Below are 13739 nucleotides of genomic sequence, written 5' to 3'. Positions count from 1 at the left end.
TTGACCCCCAGATAACAGCTTGGGCTTGGCCATTCCCTGGGCACACCATGTGAGCAGTGCTTCATCATTGCTGTGCCCTTCCCTCCATGTGGTGTAAGAACTCGTCCCTCACAGCGGCAACAGAAAACTCAAACTGAAAATCTAACAGACAACAGAGCTGTTTGCCCAGACCTGGTCCCTTTCACAGTCTGGAGCTTGCAGGTCTTGAGATGTTCAGGGCTGTAACTGCTCTTTCTGTGGGGGACAGGTAGACAAATTTATGCCTATCTTTTTGTCTGGAGATCAGCTGTGAATCAGCCTTGCGATTCCTCATTACTACTCTGGGTTCTTCTCTCCTACCTGCTCTGTCAACTAACTCTGCCATGGTACCACTTCTACAGCTTCTCCCAGCAGAGGCCCAGCCTCGCTTCTAGGCAGCCTCCAGGTTCCCACCCACAGGACACCACACATTTCACCTGACAAGACTTCTAAGTGCTTGGAAGTTGGTTTGCGTATCTCTGAAGAAGGCAAGTTGAAGGCAATGCTTTGGGACTCCACCCTGGTCACAAGACCCCAAAGCACGTCCTTATATCTTTAGCCCAAGCAGAAGCCCCAGGAACAGAAACTTTGTTCAAGCACCTGCCTGAATACCCTTCTCAGCAAGGATCTAAAAGCGTAGTGGAACGTTCTTCTGCAGTGAAGGCTCAAACCTAGGATTTTGCAAAGTATTAGCTCTAGATCCAGTAGATCCAGTCTCACTTTTAACCCCAAAGAGGGGGACAGCGTAAACATGGTCTACATGCCCATGCTCCTATCCTTCAGCTTCAAATTAACGCGCAGTCCTTCGCTTTCTCCCTTATACTGTAGCATACTGTTGCAGTAATCCATTAAACAATAGTTGTCTTTCAACCCAAAAGCAGCTGTAATTTAGCGACAGATGAAGTTATCCACACAAATATTTAGCCAAATGCATAAAGACACTTCAGGATGAATCTGCCCTACACAAAATATAATTTATTATTGTCATTATTGTTTAAACAATACATAATTGGCAACTCCAGCCATCTACCAGATATCAGCAAGTCACAAGAGACATTTTTATGGAACATCGGACTTACTGCCAGAAGATTAATTGTCAAACATTGGGAAACTCTTCACAAAACCCGGAATGGTTGCAGGCAGATATAGACAACACAGCACACCAGCCAGCTCTGAGAAATGACATGTCGAAGGAACAATGCCCATGAAATATTTTCAGGTAAGCCTCTCCTGCTGTTCAAATCTATACTTCCTGCTGCAGGTAAACAACTACACAAAGTGCAGCGTGATCACAGAACTGCAGTAAGTGCATGGCACATGCACATTTGGCATCGCTCTCTCCTTACGAGTCAATTGGTTATGCTTCCAAAAGACTCTTTGTTAATGACAAAGCTAATGTAATTAACCTTTGCATGTTATTTGTAATCAGCAAACAAGGACAGAGAGCCATTGGGTTTGGCTGGGGTATGAAGGCACATCTCTGCACTGAGACACAATGCCCTTTAAGCAGGCACAATGCCTTGTGGAGCACAGAGGAGCAGATGGGAACATGAGCTCTAAAGATGCTGCAAGGTCTAATCCTTGCTGTGCCTGCCCAAAGGCCTGCCTGATTTCAGTAAATTCCTGTCAATCAGTTCTCTTGCTAGAATATCATGGGAAACACACACAGACTTACTGAAGGCAAATGCATTTACTGAGCTGTTTCAAACATGGGAACATTTTATGGGTTGTAATTCTTCCTTTTTCTTAATTGGAAATCAACTTCTTCCTTTTTGTTCCCATACCAAACAGATGGCTGCAATGCTAAGAAATTTTTTTTGAGCAAATGTTTCTGAAAAGTTCATCCTCATGCTTTTCTAATGAAAATTCAACAATTTAAAGCAAAACAGTGCTCTCTGCCCTTTATTCCAGAGTAATATGACAGCATTTCAGCCAGCTTTAGCTACTTCAAGCCTGAAAGCTGTACGCACATAAAGTGCTTTGCCTCCCAGTTCTGTGACATGAATCAGAACGTGAGAGTCCAGATGAGGAGACAAGGTGCAGAGCAGCATATTAATCACCCCAGTACAGAGCCCATGCTGACCCCACTCAGCATCCAGAAACACCCACTTCACAGAAAGCAGTGGTCTGAGGCTTAACAGCAGCCATGGCAAAATCACCCCTGGACTAGCCTCCAGCTCCCTATGCTGACAAATTGCTATGTGCCCAGACAGTCTGTAAAAGTCCCCAACCCTGGCACCTCCTTCACGCAGGCACTTAGCTTCTTACTGCATCAATGAAAACAGGTAGCTGGGTTTCTCTGGGTACAGAAGGTGTTGATCTCTGTGCTCAGGAGCACCAGGCAGAGCTACAGGGTTTCTTTCACTGGACAGCAATGCCTGGACTGGTAGAAAATCTGTTACTTTTACAATCTGCAACAACGCTGCAAGCTCTTATCTTCCTGTTCTCCAAAACAATCAAGGTCATGTTCCTGGAGAGTGCTCTGGAGATACACCCTAACATTTCAAATGTTCCCTCCATACCCATATTCTCCCCAGCACAGAAGAGATCTCTCTTTCACAGGTATCCTCTCCAAATCTCTAGAAAATGAGCAAACACAGCTTCTGCTGCCACAGTAACATGTGGAGAGGAAATTAATCCATCAGGTCCTCCTTGACTTTTGTGATGTGACAAGATTTATTGCCCATAATCTATCACTGAGAAGAGAACTCTGGTGCCCTCCATCATTCTGATCTATATTAAACAGTTGCTTCTTGGCAGGTATATTAACACAGCCAGTAATTAGTGCTGTCAAAATACTTAAATAATTGCCTCCTAATGTGAAACTTTGCAAACAGATTCCCCTCTGCAGCAATTTAACACTCTCACCAATGAGATCATTTAAAAACTCATCCTGTGAGTACTGGTTTCTCCAAAAGAGAGCAGAATTTGGGGAATGCAAGGCAGCTGGGCAAAGACAGCTATGAATGACTGCAGAAAAAGCTCAAGCACCAACAACCTCAGAGCTGTCTTGCTTTCCCAGGAATATGTCCCTCTCCTAGCCAAAAGCCTCATTCCTCCAGGCAGATTTCCTCTGCTCAAGCAGTTCAACAAAATCACCAGCAGCATTTGGCTGCCATCCTAAGTCAGCTGCTGGCTTCTACCACTCAAGAGGACTGAGAGTTAGGCTAGGTTAGGCATGAATCTGATCCTGCCCTTTAGATAGAAAGGCCACAGAGTTTAAATGCATCCTTAACTGTGGTATGAGCCAACAAATGGGATAAGGGATGGGTCATACAGGTCACCAACTTGCAAACCTTGGGATTGAAAAATTTTGCACTCAGAAGTGTTCCATTACCCAGAACGTTGCAGATGCTTCAAATCTCTATATCTGATCAGGGCACTGAAGGGAGAACAAAGACAGTTCCTCTGCTCTGACTCAGCAATGGTTGCATTTCAATGGGAAGTGATCAGATCCCTACATACCTCACTACCATGGTTAGTTATATCAGTCTTTAAAGTTGCTTATCACCACAAATGCTATGACACGAGGACTGCCTGAAGTCTATTCATTAACTGTCTCTCTCTGTGTATCCCTGGACTATGGTGTTTTCTTACACAGAACACTACATGCTTGGATCAGGACCCTATGAACTTGCAAAAAGCAACTTTCACACTTTAACAAGCTCCCAGAAAACTTTTGATGCTTACATCTCATTTGCTTATGCCTTACCCAGAAAGACCAGTGTTGAATACGACTTCCCCTGCTGTGGAGGATGGATAGCCAAAAGAATAGCCCTTCATCTTCGTCCCATCTTCCAGCACCAAGTTCGCTGTCTGGGCCTAGAGAAAGGCACATGAAGAGACTCAAATACAGGAGGAAAAGCCTTGATGTTTATACAGGTAACACCTAGGACACCTGCCTTTCATGTCTGATGTTGTAAGTATCCCTGCCCCTCTCCCATTCCCAGCTGCCAAGATACTGTCTCTTTTACTAGTCTCCTGATGTTCTTTTTCCTTCTAACGCTTAGGAAACATTGTGCTCCCAACAAGGACAAGGCAGCTGGCAAATCTCACCGCAAGCAGAGCATGTGCTGCTATTACTGTGAGACCACCCTTCTGTATCACGTTGTTTATTCTTCCACCCAATGTATCTTGCAATTAACCAATATCATAACTCTGTAAGGAAAGGATCACCCCTCTCCTCAATGTTTGCTCAAGGCTTGCTGCTGAGTATGCTGGCTCTCATCCAGCTGTGACCTTTGAAAGGTGCTTAACTTCTGTTGCAACTGTACAGCTAAGCTGCTAAAAACAAGTCTGTGCTTAGTTGGACTGGTGTCAGATGGCAAAATTCAAAATACCAGTCCATTCTGCTGTAGGACACAAGAAGAGAGGAACTCATGACTCAGACACTCACGGTCTCAGTTACCTCAGGGCTAGGTATAAATTGTCCTGGAAGAGGTAGATATGGAACAAGCAGCCTAGAGGAAAACTTCCCATAAAGCTGCACCTCTTTCAGAGAGTGTTTAGCAGAACTGAGTCCCACACTAAATGTGGGATCCCTTACAAGCTTAATCACTATTTTACAGCTGAGGAAAATGGGACATGAAGAGTGACTTTTACAAAAGTCATTAAGAGATTCAGCTGGGTCTTTGCACATACCAGACGAAACACACCCTCTTTTGCCCCATTTGGAAACTAAACTTTTCTTAGCCTGTCCAGGAATTGGATGGGAAACCACCTGGGAACTCCAGCTTCTACCAAGAAAATAACAACTATACGCGCAACAGAAATGACAGAATGAGTTGGGAGATTGCTTCAAACAGCAGGATCACTGATGACATGCAGGGGAAGAGAGAGAGTAAGCAAAGCTGGAAATAGATTTGCCAATAAATTTCTGGGCTTAAAAGAATTTGGATGATGAATCTTTTGAGTCCTGAGAAACTTTCACTTCTGGAATGCAAGCAAAGCTGCCTTCTGGGCACAGAGCTGCTGTCACAGAGTGACTACCAGTACAAAAACCCCAATGGTCTGCGCCACAGGAGATGTGCCAAGTGTGTCCACCAGGCAGCAGCTCTCACCATGATTTAACTTTATATTGGGTTTTTTTACAGAACAATTCCTCTTAATGGGATTTTTTTAAAGAAAAATCAGGATCAATTTGCTGTAGAAAGGACCAGGAGAACTACTTTCCATTAGCTGTAAATCAGATGAACAATCACAGCAAGGAGAAATTTCATTCCCAGCATTGAACATTTTGTAACAGTCGTGGCAAACATTCATCTAGAGCTTCTCTGCAGTTACAAATACTGCACAGATCAATTACTAATGCACTGCAAAATACACTAAAAATCAAACTGCACTGCCAAGTAATTGAGTTCTGTGCATCTGGGATGCTTTTAGCCTTGCATTTTTTCCTCATTAATGTCAAACATCCAGTCATTCTCAAAAGGTTTAGCCATCATTTTCTGAACCTTCCCACACTATTGGATGGGATAGTCAGCAACATCAAAATCCCCTCCCTCCTTGGTTACAAATGTAGTTTTGGTGGCTAAATCCCCTAGATTTAGCCTAAATAAAAATTACAGTTTAGTCAGATCCCTAATCTCACTAAGCCTCTCATTACAGAAAGCTGCCACACACGCAAAGCATTACAAAGCACAGAGGTCGACTGGGTGCCTCAGACTGGGCTTTGGACAGGACCTCTGCCCTTTCCAAAGCCTGCTGAAAACCCAGCCCACACTGCCGACCTGGGAGGCTGACTGCAGGGACCGGTTTCTCTCAGCCTTGATTTCAGGAGATAAATTCCTTCTCCCAGTAGGCCACGTATTTGAGTCCACCCAAATACCAACTCCAGTTCAAGCAAGTCCTACCACTCGTTGGTACAAGTTGGGGTAATCGCCTGAATCACGTTCCCAACTGCAAACATAGCCTGGGAGAATCCTTCAGGAAGCAAAGTCCACAACAGTGGAATGACCAGAAAAGTTAAGATCCATCTAACTCCTGGGGGCCAAAATCCAGAGCAATCACTGTGACCTTTAAAGCATCACCCTCACTATAGTACTTGACAGGAATCTGCATGTCTTTCCTCCCCCCACAGACCACCTGCCCTTCTACATACCAGACCAGCACAGAAATAACTTCTGTTGAACAGAAGCCCCTGTTGTACTATTAGAGCCCCTACACAGTCTTCAAGTAATACAGAAGAACGTCCCTGAGCAACCATAACCTGCCTGCAAGTTCAGCTATAGCAAGGGATAGATGTTCAAATGTTTCTCTCCCTTACTTGATTTATTATTCTTAATTAAGTGGTTGGTTTGTTTGTTGAGTATTCTAGAAGCAATTATTCTTTCTTACCTTTCCAGGGGAGGTGTTACCATATCCCTAAGATGCCAGCCTACCTTGGCTTTTCAGTTTTGTTTTTAGTGTGAAAAGTGATTTACAGGCTATAGAGAAGGCCAGTTGGCTCAATCAGGGATTAGTTGTGAGAGATATTCACTTTTAAAAAAACAAGCAGCAAGAAATAAACAAAACCCCCAGAGCTTCCATGAGGTCCTTTTGTCTCCACCCTTCTCAGAAGCATCCCCAGGTAGTCTCAGATAAATCTCAAATAAAATGTTTCTTACACACACACACCCAATGTGAGACACACTGTTCGCAATCTGATTTCTCCTTCCTACACACCAGTAGCTTTACCTTTAGCAGAGCCCCCTGTGCTCCAGAGAGGCTTCAGGGCTCTTGAACAGCTTTGAGGATGGAGATGGCTAACAGAAAGGGTCATGCTGTCACTGCTAGATTTTGTGCATTTTGTCAAAGCAACTTGAAGAGTTAAGTAGTTCAGATCCCACTTCACGAAGCAGTCCACATGTGAAGTAAACAAAGCATTATAGCATTTAAAAAAAACCCTAAAACAATAAGAAAGTAAAAAACCAGATTAACTTAGTTCCAGTTAGTTCCCTGCTCTAGCAGCCCTTCCCATCTACAGGATGAATGATAGACATCTGCAAAATCTCAAAAGATCTGCAGTACAATTTGCTTTTTAAATTGGGTCTGCTATAAACTCCTTTACTGGGAAGTGAACAGGTAATTTTTCCTCTTTTCTACTTGCCTCACAGACTCACCAGTCAAGGAAGTCAAGTTTTTGCCCTCCAAAGAAATTGCCCAGTTTCTCTTGGCAGGGCCAAGCTGAACCCTAAACGCTGGGCTGCTGGAGGACTATGAGTATGCCCAGTACTGAAGCAAGGATGGGCACTGATGTATGGCAGAGACACAGCTGGGACCCAGCTTCAGTGCAAGACAGTTTATTTCCCTCTAGTAAGAAGATGATAAAACATTTCCATTCTAAGGCAGACCATGATTCCACACAGTACAACAGCTTCTGCTGCATTTCTTGGCACACAAATCTGGCTGGCTACGTAACAGCCAACATATCAGAAGCGCAGAAGAAGCTAAAAGCCATCAGATTTCTTCTACAGTAGAAAACTGGTGCCAGGACTGTGCTACATCCACTCTCTCAAGACCAAATAACCAGCAACAAGGGAGCAGTTGATAGAAGAATGTCTCTTCCTGTGAGTACTATGCCATCACAGGCTGGAAATCTTTCTGGACATTGCTAACAGTCAAGACTTCCTTTGCCAACCCTTTTTTTTGTATCTGTAATTTTATATTAGCACATTTGCTTCTGGCTAAAATTAAGAGAAGAAGAAAGGGAAATAATAAAGAATGAATCAAAAACCAAGTCAGTGTCTTGCAATACACCAAAGAAGATTCACGCTTAGGCTAACTTTAGGGAGAAGCTTTGGATTAGTTCCTTTACCATCCAAGCCAAAGAGAAAGCAAAGCCAGAAACACAACATGGGCAGCATCATAGAAAAGTCATAGCTCCTACAACTTGAACTCTTCTTAAAGCTCTTCACAACAATGCCACAAATATTTGTTTGTGACAAAAATCAAAGGAGGAGAGGGAACCAAGACAGGTGAGGCACTTGGCAGAAGGCACTGAGCCCCCAAGGAAATGAGCACCCCTTCCCTCCCCCACAGTAGCAGCTCAGTAAGTTCCCCCATCTCTAAGGGAACCGGCTCCGTTTTAGCTCCCCTTCACTTTCACCTCCAAAGGTAGAGCACTGGAGTAGCTTGTGACTGATCTTTCACCTCCTCACCCATCTCTCTGCTTCCCATGCAGTCATTTTCTCAGTTACTTTCCACCTGCCTCAAAATATATTTGAAGACCCCTTTTACAGTAATCTGAAATAGTTTCTAAAACCAGTGCTCAAAAATTTTCCTGCTCTCCCTCTCATTTTTGACTATATTTTTAGCTTGCTCCTGATGGTTTTTATAGTTCTCCCAATCCTCTCCTTACTGAGCCAGCTATACTGTTACAAGCCACCTATTTATTGCTCGTACTACTCTTTACATCCCTATTTAACTACATTGGCCTCAGATGAGCATTAAATGATACAAGCTTTGAGCTACAGTCTCTCTGCCCATTCCTGAATTATAAAGAAGCTTGATTACGCTGCATTGATGCTAAGCATCCCTACAGAGCCTATAGGAGCCTCTGATCTGCTCTGTACCCCTCTCTCACTTGCGGATGCTCCATCTCTCCTTTAGAACTGAAGGATGGGATGCAATAGGGAAGTACAAACCTGTGAGTCCCCACATCTCAGACTGTTCACCTACAATGGTGTTTCCCCACATAGGCTGAGTTTAACTGGACAGAAGACAGACTTGGGAGAAGAATTATTAGGCACCCTGCTAAAACTACAACCCCTTCCTCATGCTCTGTAATACTTTACTTAGCTTATATGCAGGTTAGAAACATCTTTTCTCTGTATTTTGTTATGCTACCTAAAATAGCCCACTGAGAAAAAGCAATAAAAGGCAACTAAACACTCATTTAAGCCTGCAATAATGGGAGAATGGGATCATTACCTATACTGCCATTATCCCACACACCTTAATTACTTTGCATTTCACTCTTTCTCCAAACTTCTTACAAATATCCATTATCTCTAATGATGGCTGGAACACCAAACACAGTCATAAGTCAGTACTTGGTCACTTGTCTCACAACTACAGTTAACTTCCACACTCTGGCACAAAGCTATGCAATAGGTTGGCTTTTTAGGACCACTTATCCTTAAATTTTCCCTCAGGCCTGCTGCTTTACTGCTTGCATATGTATATTAGAGAGTCTCTTCCACTTCTGCTGCTGTTTGTCCCATGCAAAAAGGTGTATAAGCCTGTCACTGACTTAAAGCAAAACCCTCAGGCCAGAAAAGGTTCAGGTTTTCATATTCCAGATTCTGAATTCAAACAGAATCATGTGGCCCCCGGCAAAGGTGGCGTTAAAAATCTGAGCTGAGATCTCAGGAGCCACAGGCTCCTAAACTACACTAGATACCAGCCTTCTTACTCTCCATGAGTTCAAGCATCCACTCTGAAAGCACAAATTCCTGTAGGTATTAAACTCAAATAATCAAGTCCAATAAGGAAACCACTTTCACTACTGTCAATGCCAAGGCAGAAGGTGTCAGAAGAGACTTCTGGGGCTGGCTGGCTAGCACCACAGCTTGTGGTGAGCCAGCTAGTCACAGTGCAGGTACAAATGCTCCATCAAACTCAGCGCTTCAGATGCACAGTAGGTCTTGGCCGCCCTGCAATAGATCCGGTCACACAGAAAGGGGCCCAACTCATTCTGACCCACCTCAGGTGTATTTGCAATTGCTGGGACTGAGGTTAAAATAGTTCCCAAGGGTTTCACTTAGCATTGCTTTCTTAAAAGGTATTAATTCTCCTTGCCTTCAGCATTGGTGTCACTGGCTTTAAGCAATCACTCTTTAGCTCGACAAGTACAGAAATAGTAGATCCTAGAACAGCTGGTACTGTAACTCCATCAGAGTAGGGCAGCAGTTTTCCATGAGTATGAAACTTAATAATTGGATGCCTCAGCAATATGAGATATGACCTTGTAGGTCTGTCACCATGCAGTCCTTGAATGAGTGACAAAACATGTACTTAACACCATCAATCTGTCATTTAAGATGCCAAATCCAAACTTCAGATGCTAATCCATCAGTATAAGAATGCATCAGAACCAGCCTACTGCAGGTGCCTACCAGATTTATTCTGGGATATGTAAAGAAAGATGGTGTCTCATCAAAAGCTGAAGCAGCAATCCTAACCATGGGCTACAAAGTGGAAGATGCCTTTTACTGCAGCAGACTTCTAACCACAAACTAAAGTGTCTTTGAACTCACTTCTCTGTGCATCACAAGGCTTCAACTGCTGTACTCTACAGCACATGGCAGAAATAACTGAACCAGCTCCAAAAAGCAAGAGAAGTATCAGAGGCAACAGAGACAAGAAAGAATTGTTCCAGCAGAACTCCTCAGTCCTGCTTAATTAGTTTGACAGTTTCTAAAACCATGGTGAACTTGAATGTACCTGCAAGGGCTCCTGGTCTACTAATGCTACAGGTCATCACCAGCCATAAACCAAGCAGTCAAGTATGACTCCTGGGCTCCTATCCCCTAGACACTATGATATTTGTCAACAGCACCTCTTAGTGCATTCACAGGTTCTACTCATCCAGCAATACTGGCAGTAAAAGTGTCTCCATTTTCTCCTCTCCCATTTCAATTTAAAGCACAAAGCTCAAAGAGATTGTTCAAACTGTGTTGCACTATGCTTTGTCACACCAAAAGGCACTTTCTAGGCCAGTGCTGAGATTTCAAAATGGAACAATAGAAGCTGGCACCTGCCCTGGAAGATGTGAGACAGCACTGCTCCACCTGAGAGCTCTGACATAGTTTTTAACGTGTGGTCAGTGTCAAACCAACACAGCTTCACCAGCCTGAAGAACAACCAAGGAACTTGCTCCTCATGTCAGAGCCCTAATTCCTCTTCAAAAGGTGCATCTGCAGAAACTAGTAACCATGATGGCTTTCTAATGGACAAGTAGGACTCCTGTTGTCATCACAAGGAGGAGTAACTTCCTCCTAAGCCAGATCTGATTGCAGAGTCAGTGTCCATCTGCTGGGAAGAAGATTACTGTGCTGTGTTTCAAGACAGTGAACAAGATAACAGTTCATGCCGGCTGTGCACTCTCGGGAAGGGGAAGCCAGGTCCATTAGCAAGAACACTAGTCACAACACAGGCTCTGTTTTTAAGTGCAGGTGAGACAAAGCTAAATTGAGAACTCACATGCTGCAGGAAGGGATGAAAATAGGGATGCCTCTTTCCTCATCCAGTTTTTCTCTGCAGCTAATTTTTGTTTTGAAAGTAATGGGTCGTTGCCAGGAGCTCAGAGATCTCCTGAAAAGTCAGTGGATGTGGGACAGGTAAGAGAAATCCTAGTCCTCAGTGGGCAGAAATGATACCAGTCAGCCCTCTACCCTGCCCTGCCAGTAAGGTGGTACCTACCGGGTACCTGCAGCCCCAGTCTCTGAGAGCTCTTCCCCACCACCTACTGAAACATCACCCCTCTGGCTGCTAATTCTATTACATTGTTGATTCAACAGGATACACGTGCAAGAGCACCTTTTCAATGGAAAGTGCATGATGACAAAACACTACCAGTGCTACAGAATTCACATAAAAAGTCCCATTTCACCACTGTACTCTGCCACGCCTGCCTGAGTTACACTAGCAAAGCTGGTCAAATGCAGCTCTTGTAACAAAGAGCAGAAGTTGGGGAAGGGAACTAAGAGGTTCCAGCCCCAGTAAATCAAGAGTTGCTACACTGATGCATTCACAAAGAGTTGTCTACCTCTCCCATTAATCTCAGAGCCATCATGGTTTCCAATACATTGAAAATGGATCCTTTGTGGATCCAATTGGATTAATTGCATGCTTCAGGTGATGCATGTTTTTAAATATCTAGCTGATTCATACTCATATGGACTGCAAGATCTGCTCCATTAGCTGTAAGTCCTATAGAAGGGTGGGGTGTTTCTAAAGAAAATACCATGTAATAATTAACTGAAACCCTGAACTTCCACCTTTTGGTGCAATATACTCTATAATTGCCATTCCAGACTACACAAAAAGTGTGTTTGCTTAGCTAATAAAACCATTTAGCCAAGCACCCCCCTTGCTTAGGGTTCAGACAAATCTCCTTCGGTTCAATTTTATGTGTCTAGGTAAGCCCTGTTATCTGCAGCCAGTTATCTCTCAGCATGCCAAACACATCTATTAAACCACAGTAGCTCAGTTACTGTTACCTTGATGCTCAACAACCTCGTACCAGTCCTCGAGAAACTCCAGTGATCAGCAGACACATTGCAAAACTCCAATCTGCCTTTCAAAGTCTTCATCACTTTGCAAGCTGTCAAAATTCTTGTCATCTTGAAAGTTGCCGATGGGTAACTAAAGTTTAAAGAAAACAAGACAAAACAAAAATCTGCTTGTATGTATTTCTTCAAGATTTGGTGCAGACAATATGCTCTTTCAGATCACAGGGGAAGAGAACAGAGGCACAGCGGGTGTGCTGGACTGACTGTACAGCGCTGCCCTACACCTCCCCATTTATTCTGCCATTAGAAGTCTCTGGCGCAGCCCCACCTCCTCCCGCCCCTCCTCGGAGGGGTGCTTGCTTAGACACCCTTGCAACACTTTTCTTTAGGTTGGTCTCTGAGCACGGTTGTAGGGGTTGCATCACAGGCCAGACACTAGCTCTGCCTGCTGGAAGACAGCAAAACCTGCTAGAGAAATCACACCTGCAGCAATGAAGACAGTCCTCACGCTCTGAAACAAACCCTTAACATTTCAGTAAGAGACAAGGAGCAGCACCACTTGTTCTCCTAACAGCACGTGGTCTAGGCAAATTAAGAGAGCCTGTTCACAGTGTGCTTTTGAGTGCTCTCCAACGTGTGAGCCAGGGTCCACATGTTAGCTAGTGGAACACCCTGGGACTGCCACAAGCATACTTGTACTAAAAGAAGTAAAGTGGGAAGACCAAATTCTATGGAAAGCCATAGTCTTTTCATTCTGTGTTTGAAGAGTCACCAGAAGCCCTAGCACTGGTCTCAAAGTGCAGCCCCTCCTCAAATAAATGAAAAGGACATCACCAGGAAAAATAAATGGCTGCAAATAGAAAAGCATCTTTTGGTAAAATTTCAATGGACAACAGCCGAAATAAGGTGAAATGTTGCATATGCTATCTCCTAACTGACTACAGACTTTTTTGACTATCACATATTTCCTATAACCCTATAGTCTTCAAAAAGAATCGTGTTCCTCATTAGCCAGACGTGAAAATGTCTAATGAAGACAAAAGCTGTGGGAGAGGTATGTACATTATTATTCTTCAAGAACTAAAATGGTGAGGCATCTTTTGAAACCCAGGTGAGCAAAGCTTCAATTAGCTCAGAGCAAGGAAAGAAAAAAAGAAAGAGAGATACAGACCTTTGTTTTTTACAGCTGAACACATACTACTGTAAAGGATTTAGGTAACCTTTTCTAATCACTGACTGTAATAATCAGGACTTCTTTCTATACAGTGGTTTGAGATTAGTCTTAATTGACATCAGTATCACATAAAAATATTTCCTGCACAGCTCATTACAGCACGAGGTTGAACTGTCATGCACATAAAAGACAGAGAAGAGATGGCAGTGGGTTTGGTACCCTCTGTGATGTGGAGAGCTTATTGGAGACTTGGATGAGAAACACATGGGAAAGACCCGAATCCAGATGATTGAAAGAGACAGACTGGGTGTAGAGGAGCTCACTGCTTTAAC

At 43.6% G+C, this 13739-nt stretch overlaps 1 protein-coding gene across 1 annotated transcript in view; it reads right to left on the bottom strand.

Annotated features, from left to right (window-relative positions):
* The window catches only part of CPS1 (carbamoyl-phosphate synthase 1), a 94792-nt gene extending 82448 nt beyond the window's left edge, over positions 1–12344 (bottom strand). Inside the window, exons 1-2 of the mRNA XM_074828319.1 lie at positions 12222–12344; positions 3731–3840 (exon numbers count right to left, since the gene is read on the bottom strand). Coding sequence (XP_074684420.1) covers positions 3731–3840; positions 12222–12344 — 233 coding nt within the window. The remainder of the gene's footprint in view (positions 1–3730; positions 3841–12221) is intronic.
* Between the last annotated feature and the right edge of the window lie 1395 nt (positions 12345–13739).

Source organism: Strix aluco, chromosome 6, assembly GCF_031877795.1.
Source record: "Strix aluco isolate bStrAlu1 chromosome 6, bStrAlu1.hap1, whole genome shotgun sequence".
Taxonomy (NCBI): domain Eukaryota; kingdom Metazoa; phylum Chordata; class Aves; order Strigiformes; family Strigidae; genus Strix; species Strix aluco.
Note: the sequence above shows the minus strand (reverse complement) of the source record. Positions and strands in the feature narration are given on the sequence as shown.